The sequence below is a fragment of the Hippopotamus amphibius genome, chromosome 3 (genome assembly GCF_030028045.1).
Source record: "Hippopotamus amphibius kiboko isolate mHipAmp2 chromosome 3, mHipAmp2.hap2, whole genome shotgun sequence".
NCBI classification, from domain to species: domain Eukaryota; kingdom Metazoa; phylum Chordata; class Mammalia; order Artiodactyla; family Hippopotamidae; genus Hippopotamus; species Hippopotamus amphibius.
In genome coordinates, this window is record NC_080188.1 from 87,522,469 (window position 1) to 87,544,818 (window position 22,350).

At 35.5% G+C, this 22,350-nt stretch overlaps 1 protein-coding gene across 1 annotated transcript in view; it reads left to right on the forward strand.

Moving 5' to 3' along the window:
* The window catches only part of GRIA2 (glutamate ionotropic receptor AMPA type subunit 2), a 155,947-nt gene that overhangs the window by 123,995 nt on the left and 9,602 nt on the right, over window positions 1–22,350 (forward strand). The window contains exon 12 of the mRNA XM_057726733.1: window positions 761–959. Within this exon, the coding sequence (XP_057582716.1) occupies window positions 761–959 (199 nt within the window). The remainder of the gene's footprint in view (window positions 1–760; window positions 960–22,350) is intronic.

The following is a 22,350-nucleotide window of genomic DNA, read 5'->3' on the forward strand; positions in this document are numbered from 1 at the left end:
ACTAGGAATTTATATCTTGACAAACTTTTAAATGTCTAATTTGTTTTCCTTGAGTTTTCTTTTTTTCTTAAGCAGGAGGCACAAAGGAACAGGGTCATAGTAGTTCATGCCTTGAAGCATCAGATTTGTATCCATTAAGAATTATATTTTGTGTCATACTTGTTTGTAGTATCATTTTTTCCATTTCTATCTTGTACTATGTCTAAAACCTATGTTTTTGCACACACAAAAACAAAATGAAACTTTGGACCTTTTTTGACGGTTTTGGAACTTCATTGGCTGAATTAAAAGGAGGGTTTCTTCAGTGCTTAAAGCTACATCTGTGGTGCACACTCTTTTATTTTTGATATTTGATTTTGTTTGTCAATATTGTTCTGAGTTTTGCTGTTGATCTTAGATTCCCTTGTTTGTTTACTCATGTCATGAGTGGATAAAGTAGTATGAGCACTGGATAGCTTATTTGCACATTTCTTGAAATTATTTGTTACCAGATTTCATACCATAGATTATTTGGCCATGGTAACTATGAAAGAATCTCAGGAATCTGAAGTTTTGCCCCTGACTATCTCATCAAATCTAGCAAATCTGTACTCCTTGCCCAGAAGGTTTAATAATTTCAAGTTTCATCAACTGGCAGATATGTTGGAAAGTATACAGTTAAATATTCCCTGATAAGTCAGTATTTGCATAATACTGCTAACTTGTTTTCTTACGAGATCTTTCATTTCACTTTACAAATCCATTTCGTACTTGTTATCAGATCCCTGTCTGGGCGCATTGTTGGAGGAGTGTGGTGGTTCTTTACCCTGATCATAATCTCCTCCTACACGGCTAACTTAGCTGCCTTCCTGACCGTAGAGAGGATGGTGTCTCCCATTGAAAGTGCCGAGGATCTTTCTAAGCAAACAGAAATTGCTTATGGGACATTAGACTCTGGCTCCACTAAGGAATTTTTCAGGGTAAGAGATGCTGCTTCGTAACTTCTGATTTTCTTCTTATAATTGAACCTGTTTAAACGTTTTGCCCCCTTGCCCCTCCTCCCATGGTCTACACAAAGGTGCTGTGTGCAGGTAACTTCTATTCCTGTCTCTAACTCTATTTGTATTTTTTTTAATTTTTATTTTATATTAGACTATAGTTGATTTACAATGTTTTGTTAGTTTCAGGTGTATAGCAAAGGGATTCAGTTATACATATGCATGTATCTATTCTTTCTCAAATTCTTTTCCCATTTAGGTTATTACAGAATATTGAGTATAGTTCCCTGTGCTATAAAGTAGGTCCTTGTTGATTAACTGTTTTATATATAACAGAGTGTATATGTTAATCCCAACCTCCTAATTTATCCCTCCCCCACACCTTGGCCCTCTGGTATAGGTTTGTTTTCTGTCTGTTCTAACCTTGTCTCTACCCCTCTCCCTTCCCTATCCCTATCTCTACCACTATCTCTATCTATTTTTTGATTCTTTACTCCTTGGGAGAAAAACACTATGTTGCAAAGAAATCTAGTTTTTTAAAAAAATTGATTGTCTTTTTGGAGCAAAATTGGAACAAAGTATAGTTAAATATAGATGATTATTTTTTAAAAGAAAAGGATGCTGTATTTTGTTTTATGTTAAGTAAGTATGACTTCCATCTATCCTACATAATTTACAGTTGAAAACTCACTTTTAAATCAGTTACATTAATTCTATGTGAGGAAACAGATTATGTTCCTATGTGGAAATTCTGAATTTTCTATTAAACCCTCCAAGGAAAGGCTAATAAAGGCCTTCAACTTCCTAAGTTTTAAAATGTGAATCATAATTATAATTTGTCTATTAAATGTATTTTAGTTTTTAAAAGATCTATGGCCTTATGGTCTCTGTTTATAGGAAGCAGTCCAATAGGCTGATGTTGATATAACTTTCTTTCATTGTACTATTATCTCTCTGTAAGAACTCATTCTATTAACAATGTTTAAATATAGCAGGTAAACTTTGGTATTAAGCCAAATACATGCCATGAGATGATCTCTAATAATCCAGAAGCATCTTTGAGTGTACCTGAGTTTGTTTGAGTGAGATCCAGTCCAGTTTACTCCAGAATGAGGATTAGAAACTTTATCTTCCAGTTAAAGTGGTAGATTGTAATTTGAAGACTATCTCATACTGAATTGCCACTGGTCTCTTTTCCAAATAACATCAGTTGTGTTCCAGATATGATGGGAGAAAAAGTGGTGTTGTCAGACTGCTGACAACAGATAATAACTTGGATGTGTGTGGGATGGGCTGGACCTTGACACTTCCACTAGGTACTGAGATGTTAGTGGAGAGTGTGGGCCACCTGTCAGCAGCTACTTTGACTTTAATGTTATACATAAATGTTGTAATACAGATTTGCTACTAATGACAGTTTACTTATCCTTCTGAAAATAGTTACAGCACGTGCGTAGGTACTCTTAATATAACACAGTGCTCTACCCTGTTCATAACAATGGCTCTCTTAAAATAAATTAGAATACTGCATGATTCTCAATTAGAAGTATGTTTTGAAATATTTTAAAATTATTTGTATCCCAATAGGGCTTGCTTTTATTTTATTGCTATATTTTATTAGTATTCCTCCCTCTTGAAGTAAATGAGATCTGTGAATGAGGCAGGGACTTGTTAGATCATGGTGTACTTAGTACTACTTATATTCATGAAAATAACCTTAATTGTTTCCAGACAGTGTCTGTTGAGAATTACTCTCATTAGCTTGTTTGGATAACAAGAGGAGCAACTGTTCTCAACAACTGCACATTCAGGACTCAGAGCTTTTCAGTATACCTTAGCTGGATCATAGAAACACATGCCTTCATCAGCAAGAGCCAGGATTTCATGATTAGAATATGCAGATTCCTCAGGACACAGGATGAGAAGGCTGCATGGCTGTGGGCAAACCTCAGTAAGCCCATGGGTACTTTGGTTCCCATGTGCATTACACACACACACACACACACACACACACACACCCCGACATATCTGCAGTGCGCCATTTACCTATACAGGATTGTGAGCTTACCTTTCCTAGAGTCATAGAGAAGTGATGTGAGTATTTAGGCAACCTGATAACTTTTATCAGGACAGCTTTCCAAAGCTGTTTCTTATGCATCATCTCTGAATCTCACAATATTTCTTTCTAATTGTTGGGGTGGTCACTTTTGTTTGCATGTTGTGCATTATTAAACTGAAGCTCCGATAAATGTGGGGATTTGGCCAAATTGAAGCAGATAACAAGTGAGCTGAGGACTTTTACTCCTAAAGAGTGCTTTCTGTACACTATGTTCCCTTGGGGAGAAAAGGCTCTGGATTTACTTCGCTGCTCTCATGCTCTGTTTCGGTCACCTCCGTGTTTGCTTATGTCATGTCAGAGAATTATAAAGGTGGAAATCCAGACAGGGCCTCACAGTTCCTCTCAGTATACCTTCAAAAGGAACTGTTGGTTCATGAACTTGGCTGGCTCTCAGTGCACAGAGCATGGCCCTTAGCTTCTCCTTATCTAGAGAAGGAAGGTGTGGGCTCAAAAGTACTTAAATCCAGATTATTTATTCTGGTTGTGCCAATAAAGGGAGGCTAACAGAACAGCACACATCATCAAAGTCAATAGGAGCTTGCCATGCTAATTCCTCCATTAAAACACGGCATGGCTGTGATTTGGGAAAGTATGTACAAAAGGTATGTCTCTTTAAAAGCTGGATTCAATAAAAAGGTGCTTCTAAATCGAGTCATTTTGGGTAGTTTATCGAGCTGTATTAATGTTGGATAATTTGGTACCGCAGCAATAATAGTTAGGGCAGTCTTAATTTTGCTTCTGACTCTCAAAGATATTTTCAGGGATACTCTGGCTTTATCCATCACATCTCATACCCTTCCCCACAGAGTTTATTGCCTTAGTATATGGAGATCAAATAACAGATTGCCTTTTGCAAAAAAAAAAAAAATAAGAATTTCTCTTTATAGAGTGTTATTCCAAATGTACTGAATGAGATGAAGCTAAGTCATAGACATTATAAAGGCAAAATATAATTGCTTTTCATTGACATTTTTTCCCTTAAATCCTAGGTTATACTACAACCTGTCTATTGGTGGTAGTCTGGTCGAATTTCTAAGCTTATGATGGGAAGTGTTGCAAAGGAAATTCTCCTTGCTTCTGTTCCTAAAATTAACATTCACCGCGCACACTTGGGCGGTCCTCTCTCTCTCAACTGCCCTTTAACTTAGGGGCATTTGGGGCTCCTGTAAGGTGGGTTCAGAATAGGGAGAAAGCTGGGAGATTGACCATGATGGCGCCCAGTCTTCCTGGAGCGGGGATGCAGCGGAAGGAGGCTGGCCCCAGACTGAAGACCGGTACTGTGCTTTTTGTTCTCTGGCTGTCTCTCATATTTAATACTTACTCTCTCACCCAAGACAGCTAATAACACATGGAAGAAACAACTTTTACCAGTTTATAATATTTAAAGTTCTAAACAGTTGTATTATGTTTCCTGATATGGCTTAATTTGGCTTTATTGTTAGCTTTTATCTTTCTAATGCTGTTTATGAAGAGGGGTTTTATTTTTTATATTATTTTAAACTTTCTACTATCTCAGTGTTTCTCCAAGTCAACTTTCTGATTTTATCACAGCAAGAGTTTTGAATTTAGCCATTGGGGAAACTGATTTGAGAAGTTAGTCACTATCTGAATTTTAAAGATGTATAACTAACTAAAAAAAGGAAAATAACTTGTTTAATACCAGTTAGGGATTAAAGGGCCAGTTTTAAAACAGAATTCAGAGTTCTGAGCGCCTAGTCTTTTGTCTCAGTATTAACTAATGTTTCCTCAAGATACATCTTTGAAGGGATGAAAGCATCTTATATCAAATTGCAAGATGAATATTTTATCTACTTTATGGGAATCTATCTGTTTTGCCATCATAAGGTGATAATTACTAAATTTAAATTTAAAGTATTTTCAGATTTCAGGTACATAACTTAATAATTATGGGTCATATTAATAGTGTTTTCGTGAAGTCAGTGAATGTGCATTAGTTTTATAATTCCAATTTAAGCTGTAAATTTTCTAACTTAAAAGTCTATATGTTCTTTCAGTGATAATCAGTGAAACAAGCATGAATGATTTACTTTGTTCTGCTAGAGAGAGAAAGTAGATAGAGGACAATCTTGTAACCAGCAAGAGGTGTAAGAAAACAGACCCCACATCTTCCTTTTCCTGAGTTTTCTGCTCATGGAACCCATGTACATTCTCCTACAGGGTGAATGATAAATTCTGACACATTTTGGAGCTGCTGATCTTGCCTAATTATAGCGCCACTGTAACACACCTATAATTAAGAAAGAATTAGGCTTTCAATTATAAACCACTATTTTTAGACTTTCACATTTCGATCCTTATTCTCTCAATAAAAGAGGACAGATCTTGAATTAGATGAGTCTGTGTAGGAGATGATTTTATAAGAACTATGTGTATTATGTTCCTACAGAAACTTAGATGTGGGGGAAAGAAAATGGTTTTATAAATAAACCTATCATTGGCCTATCAATCCGTGAAACAAAACTATTAACTTGCAGAAGGAAGTACGTTATGCCTGTCCTAAATCCCCACACTGCAATCTGTTTATTTCCTCTGGTTTTGTCCTCCAGGGGGATGAGGGAGAGAGTGTGTCTCTGAGTAAGTGGTCTCCTTTAATTATGCTGGCGTTGGAAGGGATAGATTCTAAAATATGGCCAAGACAAAGGTATTCTCCTTCTCATTTAATGAAGTTAATTATGCCATTCTCAGAAAATCAACTTAGTCCGATAATAATCCGTAATGTTATGCATTGTAGACTTTTCACAGTTTCCAAAGAGTATAAATGATCAATAAATATGTAGTATTAATGCAGGTGTTGCTTACCTGAGTGAAAGGACTGGTTTAAAATTTTTCTTTACCATGTAATAACCACAAATACAAAAGAATTACAATAATTTATTCTTTTAAAGGCAGCAGCTTCAATTCCTTCTCTAGCATAAGATATACTTATTTATGTTAATATATAAAACACTGATTGAAATATATTTATAAGTAAAAATATTTGAGCCCTTATAACAGCTTCCTTGCAGAGCTGCATTATGTGCTGTTTCATTATAGTTACATTTTATTCCACTTATTGCTTGTGTTTAGTAGTAATACAAGCATGATTTTCTATTGATATTTTAGAGAACAGATTTCACTAGTTTGTGGTGGTTTTCCATACTTATTTCACTATGTCCGGTATAGTTAAAGATTTTTCTGCCATAATTTCCTGTATATCACCTATTTCTCTATGGGTAGAGATATGTATATATACTTCTAGCTTTGTACATATATATATATATATATACATATTTCTTAGGTTTGTATATATAAATATATACATACATATATTATATCTTTCAGATACTATGGAGATGAAGTGGATATAGTCATATGTATGTTGCTAATATAAATACAGACGCTTTATAGATCTTTCACTCTGCTTGACTATATAAATAGTTTCTAAAATACTTCTTACTAAATAAATGTTGAATGGGAATAAATTAGCAACCAGTAGCACTAAACGGGTATGTTGTAAGTCACTCATCGCGTGGTTAGTCATGTTATTACAGATTTTTCTTCCTTAGTTTTTTGGGAAGCTTGATTAGTCATTAAAAATCTGCACAGCTAGGGCTTCCTAGGTGGCGCAGTGGTTAAGAATCTGCCTGCCAATGCAGAGGTCACAGGTTCGATCCCAGCTCCAGGAAGATCCCACACGCCACGGAACAACTAAGCCCGTGTGCCAAAAAAAAAAAAAAAAAATCTGCACAGCTGACAACTCTGCATGTCCCAGGCTTTTCTAGATAATTCTGGACAAGTTGAAATCATTTCCTCCCTGCTTGGCAGTTTTCTCTCTCTGACATTTTACATGTTCTCACCATTTCACACAACATCTGAAGACAGTATTGAATTCTTAAAGACGTTAAGGCTACTTTTAGCCTAAGCTGACTGGGGAAAGCCTGTGTTCTATCATTTCAGCTAAACGTGGCTGGTTTAACAGTGAAGGAAAGGGTGAACTTTTACAAGACTTGGCCAACGTTTCCTTTAAAATCTAGTGTTTAGTTTAAAGACCTTGCATTTCATTAAGTAGTTTCCAAATCCAGAAATAAATGTATGAGAGACCATACTGAATGGTGTTTTCTGGGATCAAAGTGCGGTGGAAGAAAAAAGTAAAGGGCATGTCTACTTGCTGAATTATGATTATCATGTAAAATGATAGCTTCTCCAAGAGTAACTATGTCATTTTAGTCCTTGTCCTCTTTCCACAGCAGTGCTCAGCAATTGTAAGTGTGCATCTGATCATTTCATTTAGAGACCACCCTCTGACTCAAAGAAGAGACCAGAGCTCACATTATCCATTGGGTGGATAATCTGACTCCTACCAAATGACAGGAGGCATTCTATTATTGTCCATATTAAAGAGAAAATGCTCCTTTCACATTGCTAGCAGATCATGAGGATAATTATTCCAGCCTAAAAGGTTCAAACAATAGAGAAGATTTGCGATTAGTCTCTCATCTCAAAACTGTTCTAAAATTCCTTCTTAGATGTCTAAGAGAAGATAAATATAAGAGTAAACCTGTGCAGGTACTTTAGATGACTTAGTGTTCAATTCACTTTATTTTTGTGTTTAAGTAAAAGAATCACCATGCCTGTCTCTATTGGATATTTTGCACTAGTTGCCATAGTAACAAATGCAGTCCAAGAGTTCTGTAGAGAATAGAAATAGAATTTTGCCATCATTTAAATATACTGGAATCAAAATCTGAACTAAATATAAATATTGTTGATAAAATTTTGAGAATTCCTTAGACTTTTGATATTTGAAGGAAAACTTAATACTAAAATAATTTACACTTCATGTTTCCATCATACAGTTTTGCTTTAGATCATACTGAGTCATGATCAAAAACAAGTTGCTAGTGAAGGTGGCTACTTATGTTCACAGAGAAATGAGATTTTAGAAATAAAGTTCCAATTAGGGAAATCAAGCAATGTCATATATAGTCAGGGTCCCCCAAAGTAATATTTAAGATTACATCTAGGGACTTCCCTGGTGGTTCAGTGGTTAAAAATCCACCTGCCAATGCAGGGGACACGGGTTTGATCCCTGGTCCAGGCAGATTCCTCATGCCGTGGAGCAACTAAGCCCAAGTGCCACAACTACTGAGCCTGTGCTCTAGAGCCCGTGTACCACAACTACTGAAGCACGCATGCCACAACTACTGAAGCCTGTGTGCCTAGAGCCTATGTTCCACAAAAGAAGCCACTGCAATGAGAAGCCCATGCACCGCTAACAAAAAGTAGCCCCCACTTGCCGCAACTAGAAAGCACACACGTAGCAATGAAGAACCAATGCAGCCAATAAATAAATAAATTTATTAAAAAACATAGATTGTGTCTAAAGAAACCAAGAGCCAAGGAAGTGATGTCAGAAGATAGTGGACAAACCCAGGTCCTCTTTCCCCTCAGAGACCCTGACTCAGCAGCAACACATTGACCAGTTCTCTTTGTGAGAAACCAGTTAAGAGGTTGCTGCAAACCAAGTGAGTGTGAAACCAGTCATGTCAAACCTTGTAGGAGAACACAAGGCTGTGGTGCCTTATCTGGCACAGCACACCACCATCGGGAGGAAACACCCTTCTCTTGGCTTCTCTCTGGGGAGAGAAAAAGATGATTTGACTGCATTTTCAGGTTATAAATTTTCAGAGGACCCAGTTTCTGTTTTGCCTGAATCTAAGCACTAAAAATGGTGCCAGATTGGGGACCACTAAGAATAAAGGTGAAGATTTGGCCTGGCACACACTCACCATAGACCCTTCCCTCCAGCTCAGTGTGGGAAAACTGGGGGAAACCCCCCAACTCCCAGCTTCCCTTTGGGAAGGAGGAAACAAGTTGGAGTAGGAATCCATTACTTTGGCTTTTCAAGGGGCTGGTTTCTGTCTTGCCGGCTTCAGAGCACTGCTGGGACCCGGCCCATGCTGCTGCTGACAACAGGAGGTAGCTGATGGCTTGATGCTGCTTCAGAGACCCATGGTCCAGCAGACAGAGGCCAGTACAGCTTGGTGGCCACTCCTTAGGGGAAAGAAGAAAAGAGTAGCCTGCTCTTTTTGCGGGGTACCTGAGGGACTGACACTGTCTTGCCTGACTTGTGCCCAGCATACTTTATATGCCTGGGGACCATAGAGAATAAAAAAGAGCTCAGTGGCTTAATCTAGCTCTAGAGAATGTGCATTACTGCAGACAGAGCAAAGGAGCAAGAGATTATGAGCTTCTGAGAAAAAGAGACTGGCAGACCCCTCTAACTGGGAGATTACACACACAAGTCCAAAGAAAACACATCCAAAGAAAATGTTTGAGAGGCCTTTAGAATATTAAACCTGGCTGATTGGTGAAGGTCTATCCCTATATGGACCTGGTCCATAAAAACTAGGAGAGGTGGCTGTTTTTAAAAAGGCACAGATCCCAACATAAACTTACAAGGCACATGAAAAAACAACAACAAAAAACTTGGCCCAAAGGGAAAAAAATTAATGCCCATAAACCAAACTAAAAAAATGGAGGTACGTGGATTACCTGATAAAGAATTCAAAATAAGTGTTACAAAATTGCTCAAGGAGCTCAGAAAATTGATGCATAAACAAACTGAGAATATTAACAAAGAGGTAAAGAAGAACCAAATGAATTTGGAAATGAAGACTACAATGACTGAATTAAAAATTCACTAAAGGGATTTAAGATCAGACTTGATTAAGCAGAAGAAAGAATCAGAAACTTAAGTCATTTGAAAGTATCCAGAGGATCAATAAGAAAAAGTGAAAAAAGGTGAAGAAAGCCCAAGGGGCTTATGGAACACTGTCAAGAGGACCAGTATACACATTATGGGAATTCCAGAAGGAGAAGAGTGAGAGAAAAAGACAGGAAACTTATTTAAAGAAATAATGGTCAAAATTTTTCTAAAGCTGGGGGTGGGTTGGGGAATGGATATCCAGATTCATGAAATACAAAGAATCTTAAATAAGAGGAACACAAAATGAGTTTACAGTGAGAAACATTATAATCTAATTGCCAACTGTCAAAGACAAAGAGAGAATTTTGAAAACAGCAAGAGAAATGTGCCTTGTCTCATACACGTGAGAACCCATAAGACTCCTAGTGGATTTATTAGCAGAAACCTTGTAGGTCAGGAGTGAGAGGATATATTTAAAGAGCTGAAAGAAAAAAAAATACTGCCAACCAAGAATGATGTATCTGGCAAGACGCTCCTTCAAAAATTAAGGAGAAATAGAGTTTCCCAGATAAACTAAAGCTGAGAGAAATCACCAACACTATGCTTGCCTTGCAGGAAATATTAAAGGAGGTCCTTCATGTTAAAATGAAAGGATGCTAGACAGAAACACGAAAGCATGTGTAAGTACAAAGTCACTAGTAAAGGTATGTATATAGATAAGTACACAATACTAAAATGCCATAACAGTGATGCGTGAACCTCTTTTAATTATGGTATAGAGGTTAAAATATAAAGTATAAAAATAACTATAAATGTACAGATATGTTAAAAGATACACAGTATAAAAATAATTTGTGGCATCAATAACAAAGTGTGGGGGGAGAGTAAAAGAGTAGAGAATAATTCAGAAGAAAATAGAAAAGATTTAAATAAAATTAGAAATAAAAGTAAGACATTATAAGTAATCCTTCAGAAATTAAAAAATATATATATATGAGACTACTGTGAACAATTATATGCCAAAAAAATTGGATAACCTAGAAGAAATGGATAAATTTCTGGAAACAAACAGTCTACTAAGTTTGTATCATAAAGAAATAAAAAATCTGAATAGACCTATACTAGTAAGGAAAGTGAATCAGTAATCAAAAAACTCTCAATAAAGGAAAGCACATGACCAGATGGCTTCACTGGAGAATTTTGCCAAACATTTAAAGAAGAATTAATGACAATTCTCAAATTCCTCCAAAAAATAGAAGAGGAGGGAATACTTCCAAACTCATTTTACAAGGCCAGAAATGCCAGACGAAGACAGTACAAGAAAACTACAGGCAAATATCCCAGATAAATGTAGATGCAAAACCCTTCAGCAAAATAGTAGCAAAACTATTTACAATAGCCAGGACATTCAAGCAACCTAAATGTCCATTGACAGATGAATGGTTAAAGAAGATGTGGCACATATATACAATGGAATATTACTTAGGCATAAAAAGGAATGAAATTGAGTTATTTGTAGTGAGGTGGATGGACCTAGAGTCTGTCATACAAAGTGAAGTAAGTCAGAAAGAGAAAAACAAATACCATATGCTAATACATATATATGGAATCCAAAAAAAAAAAAAAAAAAAACAGTGCTGGGCTGCCCTAGTGGCGCAGTGGTTAAGAATCTGCCTGCCAATGCAGGGGACATGGATTCAATCCCTGGTCTGGGAAGATCCTGCATGCTGTGGAGCATCTAATCCCATGCACCACAACTACTGAGCCTGCACTCTAGGGCCCGCAAGCCACAACTATTGAGCCCGTATGCCACAACTGCTGAAGCCTAGGCACCTAGAGCCTGTGCTCCGCAACAAGAGAAGCCACCATACTGAGAAGCCTGTGCACTGCAATGAAGAGTAGCCCCTGTTCACCACAACTAGAAAAAGCCCATACACATCAATGAAGACCCAATGCAGCCAATAAAAAATAAATTAAAAAATATTAAAAAAATGAAAATGAAAAAAGAAAAGAAAAACAGTACTGATGAACTTAATGGCAGGGCAGGACTAAAGATGCAGATGTAGAGAATGGGCCTGAGGACACAGGGAGGGCAAGGGAAGCTGGGACGAAATGAAAGAGTAGCATTGACACATATACGCTACCAAATGTAAAACAGATGGCTAGTGGGAAGCTGCTGCATAACACAGGGAGATCAACTCTATGTGTTATGATGACCTAGAGGTGTGGGATAGGGAGGGTGGGAGAGAGACTCACAAGGGAGGGGATATGGGGATATATGTAAAAATACAGCTGATTCACTTTGTTGTACATCAGAAACTAACACAACATTGTAATGCAATTATACTCCAAGAAAGGTCTGAAAAAAAAATAAATAAAGCAAATGACAGGCTCAGATCTACAGAAAAAAAAGAAGAAGAAGAAAAAAAAGACCTTTAAAAAAAATAGTAGCAAGCCAAACTCAACAGAAAGTTAAAAGCATCATACACTATGGCCAAGTGGGATTTGTCCTTAGGATGCAAGGATGTTTCAGCCTATGAAAATCAATCATTGTGGTTTTATCACAACAGAATAAAGAATAAAAATCAAATGATCATCTCAGTAGATGCAGAAAAAGAATTTGATGTAATGGAACACATTTTCTTGATACAAACCCTCAATAAACTAGGAACAGAAAGACATTATCTCAACATGATAAAGTCCATATATGAAGCCCATGGCTGACATCACACTCAGTGTTGACACTGAATGATTTTCTTCTACATCAGTAGCAAGACAAGGGTACCCACTCTTGTTACTTTTATTCAACATAGTGCTGAAAGTTATAGCCAGAGAAATTAGGCAAGAAAAAGAAATAAAAGGCACCCAAATAGGAAAATAAGTAATCTCTGTTCACAGATGAAAACAGTCATCTCTGTTCACATATGACTTGATCTTATATATATAGAAAATGCAGAGAATTTCACAAACTGTTAGAACTAATAAACTTAGTAAATTTGCAGGATATAAAATCAATATACGAATGTCAGTTGCATTTCTATACACTAGCAATGAACAATCTGAAAAGAAAACTAAGAAAAAATTCCATTCGTAGTAGCATCAAAAAGAATAAAATACTTAAAAATAAACTTATCCAAGGAGGTAAAAGACTTTTATGATGAAAACTCTAAAAGATTGCTGAAAGAAATTAAAGAAGACACAGTAAGTGGAAAGCCATCCCTTGTTCATGGATCGAAAGACTTAATAGTATTAAAATGTCCATACTACACAAAGGTATCTGAAGATTCAGTGCAATCCCTATCAAAATCCCAATGTCATTTTTTTTTTTGCAGAAATTGGAAAACATTCCTAAAATTCATATGGAAACATAGAGAATTAGAAATAGCTAAACCAATCTTGAGAAACAAAACATAGCTGGAAGCATTACACTCTCTGACTTCAAAACATTTACAAAGGTATCATAGTCAAAACATTATGGCACTAGCATAAAAGTCACATTTATATTGACAAAGCCATCACGACTTTACAGTGGGGAAGGGATAGTCTCTCACAATAGTGTTGAGATTACTGGATATCCACATGCAAAAAAAGAAAATAGGATCTTTATATTATACCACGCAAAAACCAACTGAAAACAGATGAACTATTTGAAAGTAAGATCTGAAACAATGAAGCTTCTATAAGAAAGCAAAGGTGATTAGCTTCAGGACTTTGGTGCTGGCAAGGATTTCTTAACTATGACACCAACAGCACAGGCAACAAAAGCAAAAGTAGACCAGTGGACTACATTAAATTAAAAAGCTTTTGCTCAGCAAAGGAAACAATCAACAGAGTGAAAACTGTTGGAATGGCAGAAAATATTTTCAAATCATATATCTGATAAAGGTTAATATGCAAGCTATCTAACAACTCAATAGCAAAAACCTAATAACCTCAATAAGAAATTGGAAAAGGACTTGAATGGACATTTCTCCAAAGAAGACCAATAAATGATCAGCAGGTCATATGATAAGATGTGCTGTACCACTAATCATCAGGGAAATGCAAATCAACACCACAGTGAGATGCTGCCTCACACCAGTTAGGATGGCCATTAGAAAAAAGAAAAAAAGTAAATAACAAGTGTTGGTGAGAATGTATAGAAATGCAAACTCTTGTGCACCATTAATGGGAATGCAAAATGGTGCAGCCCCTATGTTAAACACTGTGGAGTTTCCTCAGAAAAGTTAAAAATAGAACTATCACAGAATCTAGCAATCCCACTTTTGGGTATTTATCCAAAATAATTAAAGTCAGCATCATGAAGAGATATTTGTACTCCCACATCCATTGCAGCACTATTCACAATAGCCAAGAGGTGGAAACAACCTCAATGTCCATCAACAGATGAATAGATAAGGAAAATGTGGTGTATTACTCAAACGAATATTATTCAGCCTTAAAGGATAAAAAGAAAAAGCTTCAATATGGCTAAACCTTGAGGATATTATGCTAAGTGAAATAAACCAGTCACAGAAAGACAAATGCTGTAAGATTTCTCTTACATGAGTATCTGAAGTAGTCACAGCCATTGAAACAGAAAGGAGAATGGTGGTCACCAGGGGCTGGAGGTGGGGGAGATGGAGAGCCTGTTCAATGGGAATAGTTTCAGTTATGCAAAATGAAAAAGTTCTAGAAATCTCCTGTACAACAATGTGCACATAGTAAGCAGTAGTGTATTGTATTGTATACTTAGAAATTTGTTATAAAGGTAGATTTCACATCATGTATTTTTTTTACAACAATTGAAATAAAAAAAAGAAAACCTGCCCTCAAATAAGACACAAACAAAAAACAAACAAAAACTAAGGAAAGAACCTTAGTAGGAAATGTTTTGTAGTATTTAAAATTTATAAGATCTCTCTAATCTTATGGTTGATGCTGTTTCTTAAAAAATATGGCCTAAGATTAAAAATAAATTTTGCAAATCAGAATTAAAATTAACAAACTTAGAGACAGGCATGAATATTTATGCTTCTCAGTATTAAATATACCAATCATTAAAATGATGAGATATATTCATATAAATGCATAAAAATTTTAAGGTTGCTGGTATAATATAGTATATAGAGTCGATCCTTGAACAATTCAGGGGGGTTAGTGGCCCCGACCGCTCACAGTAGAAAATCCTCGTATAACTTTACAGCCTGCCCTCTGATCCCACGTTTCCTCAGCTGCAGATTCAAGCAGCCTCAGATTGTGTAGTACTGTAGTATGCATTTAGTGAAAAAAAATCCCCTAACAAGTGGACCTTCGTAGTTCAAACCCGCGTTGTTCAAGGGTCAACTGTAATATATGTACATATACATATATGTATATATATAGTACAGTTTATATTTAATATGGCTGGTATCCCCTTACATATATGAAGTTACCTATGTAATAAGGTCATTGTCCTATATTACGTTGCTGCAACTAGTTTTCTTACTAGTCTTTTATTCTTGGCATGGCAAAAGAATGGGGACTTAAGCTAAATCCTTTTATAAAGAAGGCAATACCTTAGCAATGAAAATAACTTTGATCTTTTTATCTGAACAGTTTATACCAGTGTCTTTAAAACGTTTATTTTAGAATACAATAAACTTTACATATTGGGTTATTAGTGTGACATCTGAGGGTAAGAAAGGTAGAAGACACTATCTTTGATTTACTAAAGAAATTCATACGGATAAGCTAAGGGAGCCAAAATGTCTCGTGTACGTGAATTGTGTTTTCATGGGTACTCTAACTTTTGCTACCATTTCTTCTTTTATGTTACTTCCTTAACTTCCAAGATCTTTTTGTTTGTTTGCTTATTTAAAAATAAAAATCAGTGCCACTAACCAACTCCCTTACTTATTCGAGTCAACTGTATATACTATATTATAATATACTAACCACATTAAAATTTTCCCCCTAAAATCAGGTTTTCTTAAATAAAATTATTAGAAGAAATTTAGTTCTTGTATTGGGACTTTCTTGTGTTCTGAAACAACACTCTGAAACCTAGGAGTGGGACGTAGAAATACCTGCTGAAGAAATATTAGCTTAGTATAGGGCACAGTACAAACGGTCTAGCAGTGTTTCCCAGAACAACTGTGCTCCCCTGAAAATTTGTTCATTCAAAACAAAAAAGAATCTCAAGCCCTTTAGATCAGAATAGTTAGCCAACAAAAACCAAATTTGCCCATAATTGCTTACATCTTTTAATTGCTTTAAAAAATCCACACTTAAAATGCTCTATTTTTGTTGTTGAGATTGATTAAGGAAATTCAATCAAGGTGTTTTAGGAGCAAATCCCACATTGGCAGAAAAAGTTATTTCTGATTCTTGGTAATTTCAGATGGCATCAGCATTCTTGTTGTGTTAACAGTACAGTCTGTGTTATAAATTGCCTGTCAAATTCTGTTCATATTTGAAATAGTATGACATCTGTGAAGAGTTAACCATCCAAACCATTCTGAGTATGCCTTGTGAATGTTGACTTACCACTTTACTTAACATTCAGTTCCATTTTGTTGCACTTTTTATTGTTATAGTTTTCAGAAAAAATCTTTGAAACTAAGACTTACCTCCTAAGTATTTTCATACATTGGTCCTAATTCTGACTTTAGTAATCGCTTTCATTTTCATATTACAGATGAATCAAATACATGAAAATAACTATCATTTCTTCCTTAAATTTTCCCATCACATAGCCTAAGAATTCTGAATTGTGTTTTCAAACCCTTCATCCTTTCAAACCCTTCACCCATTCAAACCCTTTATCTGTTGAATGTATTATTCAGGATTATTCTTAAAGTGTGGTTGGTGTCTAGACATGGTACGTGACTTGTTCTAACTATCTTAGCTAGTATCTGAAAATTCAGATCTCAGACCAATTTCAACCTGGACACTTGTGTCCTTTAGTAACATACTGCTTACATTTAAAAAAAAAAAAAGGGAGAGGAAAAAAAAGAATGCCTTTAGCTAGAGAGTGACTCTCCATTTACTATAGATATACCATTCTCTACTACCCCATTCTGTCCGTTTCACTTACTCACATTTCCTTCTTGGCCCTCAGGGCATCTGAAGTTACAACTCTGTTATCTAGACTTTATTCCATTTAAAACCTTCAAGTCTGTTAGCTTTTGTGGTAACTGTAGCATATTAATAGCTTGCCCTAAAATTGTTGTTTACTGAAAACCTGGGTGATTTTAAGGTGAATTGTGGTAAACCTCCCCACTTCCATTCTGTGAATATGCAGTTGATTGAAACCACATGCCATATTTTGCATTCATCCCTGTTAAATTTTTCCTTGATTTTGGTTTATTTGCCCAAGCCCATAAAATTGAAATATTGATTCTATTATCTATTATCTAAATATCTGAAACTTTGAAACATTTCTCATTTATCTATTCATCCAGCTTGACTAAAACACTGAACACAATGGGGCTATGTATGGAATCAGTGCTATAAGAAAAATTTCCCTTTGGCTCAGTGTTTGCATGTTAATTAAAACCAATACTCTTTGAATGTGACTGATAATTTAATTATAAGCCCATCTGATAACCAGAACTCTCCATCTAATCCACAAGGATAATGAGCTGTTTTGTCAAATACATTGATGGTACTCAAGATAGTCTCTGTTCACGACAGACCTTAAGTGGGTTGAGTAACCCTATTAAAAACTAAAAGATGTGACCATAGGGGATCACTTGCTCTTTCTCTTGCTTAATCAGTTCACATTATATGCCTGTGTGCACATATGGGTAATAAATAAGATGTATTAGTAGGACTTCCATAATGATATCATTTACCATTTTTAATGGAATGAAAATATATGGAAATATGAATTACATTTTAAAATTTAAACACATTGTTTTCCAAGAAGAAAATTAGCAGAAGGATATGATTCTGTTAATAATACATGCATTAACCTGACTCTCTCTTTTTCACATTTGAAAGTAATTTCAAAATGCCAACGAGAACACTGAGGCATAACTTAGCTTTGCTTTTGGTTGATTAAAATGCTGCCACAAATCCAATTTAGTTAAGCCTCAGTTTACTTTAATAATTATGCAGAAATATTTAACTAAATTTCTCTAAATTCTATAATATTGTCAAGTGATTTGTTTCTTCTTAATAGAGCGTTGCTTATCTAAAAACTACACTTGAGTATTTTTCTGATTTAGTGCATGTACACATGTATAGAAGAGTTGAGTATCTAAATTGTATTCTTGGTTCTCCTCGGGGCTGACAAACAATGTTAATTTAGACAAATTATTTAATTTCTCTGAATCTTTGCTTCTAAAATAAAGGGCTTGGAATATAGTAAGTGATTTTTTAAAATTAATTAATTTATTTATTGCCTGTGTTGGGTCTTTTTTTAAAATTAATTAATTTATTTATTGCCTGTGTTGCTGCACATGGGCTCCCTCTAGTTGTGGAGAGTGGGGCTACTCTTCATTGTGGTGCACGGGCTCCTCACTGTGGTGGCTTCTCTTGTTGTGAAGCATGGGCTCTAGGTGTTTGTGGCACATGGGCTCGATAGTTGCTCTGCAGCATGTGGTATCTTCCTGGGGCAGGGCTCGAATCCATGTGCCCTGCACTGGCAGGCGGATTCTTAACCACTGAGCCACCTAGGAAGTCCCTATAGTAAGTGATTATTAAGGTCTGTTCTGGTGCTATCCTTTGAAAAATTTAAGCTATAAAAAATCCTTTCAGTTATATGCTTTCATAAATACTTTTTCAATTTTTAAGAAGCTGAGAAATTGCTGGAAATATGGTTTAATGTGAATCTTGTTAATATTATTGGAGAATTGGTTTTATTTAAAATGACAGATTAACCATATAGAAAAATCCTCATGAAATCAAACAAATTAAACCACACTTATGTGAAATATTTTATTAACTGCAGTAATTTAAATAGGTAATTATTGCATTTTCTTATTGAAAATAAGAAAGAGAAATTTCTTATTGTTAATAACAAAGAAAAACATACTGTGAGACTTCATATAAAATGTTCATAATTACTTCAGACATCAGATTTTAATGGTTCTAATTACTGACTCATGACTTCAAGGAACTGACATTTTCTGAATATAAATTTTTCTTCTATATTAAACCCAAGAAGTTATAGTGTTAAACATCAAACTTTAATTAAACTAAGCAAGAAAAGGAATGTCTAAGAAAATATTTGTTTGACTTTATTCAAATTTTTCCTATATTTTTTACGTGAAACAAATAGTATGGTTTTTTATTGTATTAAAAAAATCAATACATGAGCAAAAACATGTTTTTTAGCTAACGGATGAGTAAGTGTTATGTTGATGGAATTAAACTCTCTGAAAATATTTATTTGCACGACACAACTAAATTTTCTCTTCCCCTTTAATGTGCAGGGACAATTTCTGCTGATGCAGCTTTTTGTTTGTTTTTTTTATGTTTTTAATTTTCCAACAGGGAAAATTGTGAGCTTCTTTTTAAATTTAAAGAAAAACCTAAACGATAAGTAGGCTTTTACTTTTACCCGTATGATGAGATAAACTTTTATTAGCAAAACTGATTTTAAAAGATTCAGAAGAGGTCTAGGGATTTTTATCATACATGATAATTATACTTGAAATACTAAACACTTGCTAGGTTGTCTGGTTTTTTTTTCCTTTCTTTTTTGTGTTGCTGTTGTTGGCAAATGAAGCGAAAACGTAGTATCAAAACTGTGAAATAAGAGCCAAGTTTCAAAGCACTTCTTTTTTATTATTATATTGCTTTTATTTTTGTTTTGCAGCATGGTCTCAGCTCATACCCTCAAAAATGAATTTACATATTGGAATATGAATACGTTCCTTGATATGTATACCATGGAACTGTACCTACCAAAGTCTTGTGTAGGGTTAGCAAGTAAAGCCCCTGAAATGAGGACAAGATGGATTTATATCTTAAGTATTTTACTCTCTTATAAGTAACCTAAATCAAAAACTATTCAAGTATGATGAGGAGATAAGTAATGTTCTACTTCAAAATTTTCATTACCAGGAGTGGTTTTTATTGGGGAATTGCATTAAAACAAAACCACTTCCTATGTTGCACAAAAGCATTAAAGAAGATTTAGATCTAATGTTTGCCAATGTAATACATTCTTCAGGTTTTTATCCTACCAGTCAGAGGAATGGTTGTGCCTTTTTCTATAAAGCTAATATCTCCCTCTGGGCCTTTGATAACATCTCTTTCTAATTGTCAAAGACGTTGCTCTAAAATTTATACCCTAGTAATGTCTTTAGTCTTTCTATCTCCACAAGACTACTTCTCCCTGGCCTTTAGTCTGTGTTTAGATGTTCCCAAATGTTGTAAAGCTCTTCTTGGAACAGTACTTTCCTTCATCTTCAAATTCTCTTCTTCCTTTCCTTTAGCTGGTAAATATATAAATTTGTTTAAGACTGCTTTTTCCATTCTAGCCACTTTCTCCTTCATTCTTTCAAATTTGACCTGCCTTAGAGCTTTGAAAATAACCTTCCTGAAAGAGTCACTTAATGCTGTTCTGGCCACATTGAACTGTTTTGTGTGTGTTTTCATGCTTTGTATAAACGGTGCCATGTTTAATACAACTGTGCAAATTCTTTTGGTACTTCTTCCTCCCTTAGTTTATGAAATACCAATGTTTTCTATTTCTTTTATTTTTCTAGCCTTTCTGTTCTTTCCTTCACTTACCTCTTAACTTCGCTCCAGAACTGTGTATCAAGGCCACGTGCTCTTCTCCTCTGACAACTTGTAACAGTTTCACAAAACTGCTTTTATTATCTTTGATGTTTAAACAGCATTCATATTTAATATACACAGTAAAGCAATCGATAGAAAGGTGAAGTTTTCCAAGTCAGTCTTATATAATTTAGCTTCATCCAGAGAGATATTGGGATGGGAAGACTTCTAGTGATGCACAGCACAGACAGTGACAATTTGACTATGTGTTGTTTATGTTGGAAATTACATCTGAATAGAAGATGAACAACAAATGCACTCTTCTCAGGGGAACCTTACTACAGAAAATTTAAATTCCAGTGTATGCTCATGGATTTTAAAAATTTTGATCTCAAATAAATGACTATAACTCAAAAACATAGACAGATTTGTGTAGGCATGGCAGATTTGTTCACAGCAAAGAATAACAGGAGCAGACCTGTATGGAATTCTTTTTTGTATATATGTGTGGCTTTTAATTTTTTTTACTGGCGTATAATTGCTTTACAGTGTTGTGTTAGTTTCTGCTGTACAATGAAGTGAACCAGCTATATGTAAATGTATATCCCCTCCCTTGTGGACCTCCCTCCCAGCCTCCCCATCCCACCCATGTAGGTCACCACAGAGCACCGAGCAGAGCTCCCTGTGCTATACAGCAGGTTCCCACTAGCTATCTATTTTACACACGGTAGTGTAAATATGACAATCCTAACCTCCCAGTTCATCCCACCCTCCCCTTCCCCCTGTGTCCACATGTCTATTCTTTATGTCTGTGTCTCTATTCCTGCCCTGCAAATAGTTTCATCTGTTCCATTTTTCTAGATTCCACATATATGTGTTAATATATGGTATTTCCTTTTCTCTTTCTGTTTTACTTCACTCTGTATGACATACTCTATGTCCATCCACATATCTACAAATGACCCAGTTCTGTTCCTTTTTTATGGCTGAGTAATATTCCATTGTGTATATGTACCGCATCTTCTTTATCCATTCTCTGTTGATGGACAGTTAGGTTGCTTCCATGTCTTGGCTATTGTAAATAGTGCTGCAATGAACATTGGGGGACATGTGTCTTTTTGAATTATGATTTTCTCAGGGAGGTATCACTTCACACTGGTCAGAATAGCCATCATCAAAAAAATCTACAAACAATAAATTCTAGAGAGGGTGTGGGGGAAAGGGAACCCTCTTACACTGTTGGTGGGAATGTAAATTGATACAGCCACTGTGGAGAACAGTATGGAGGTTCCTTAAAAAACTAAAAATAAAACTACCATATGATCCAGCAATTCCACTACTGTAGAATTCATTTTGCCTGATAAAAGTGGTTTCCAGGGACAGTGTGAATTTCTGCTGACATCTAAAATGAAGCTGTGTGCCCTGCTATGAGTTCTACAAGAAGGTTAAAGAATCTAGAAAAAAGGGTGAAATTCTGAAAAGAAGGATGATTTCTCTTCTGTCTTAAATACATATTTTTATAGAATGTCAACCAAATAGACTAGAAAATATAGGTTATTAATTCACACAGTGACTCTAATCTGTACATTCAGGAGGGTCTAGGTCAAGTTTTCTACACCAGCAGATAGTTACCTTCTTATTAGTTGTTATACTATCTCAGACATTGTAATTTTCCTAGGAAGAAAGAAGAGGTTTTCATGAAAAGTGTCTCTATTAATGTTCCAAGTGAAACTGAGCTCTAAAGATTACTATAACTGGGAGCGAGACTCTAATAACTCTGTAAACTTAGCCCTGGGGTAAAGTCACATCAGCCACTCAGGAATCTCTATTTAGAGCCTTTGGACTTTATT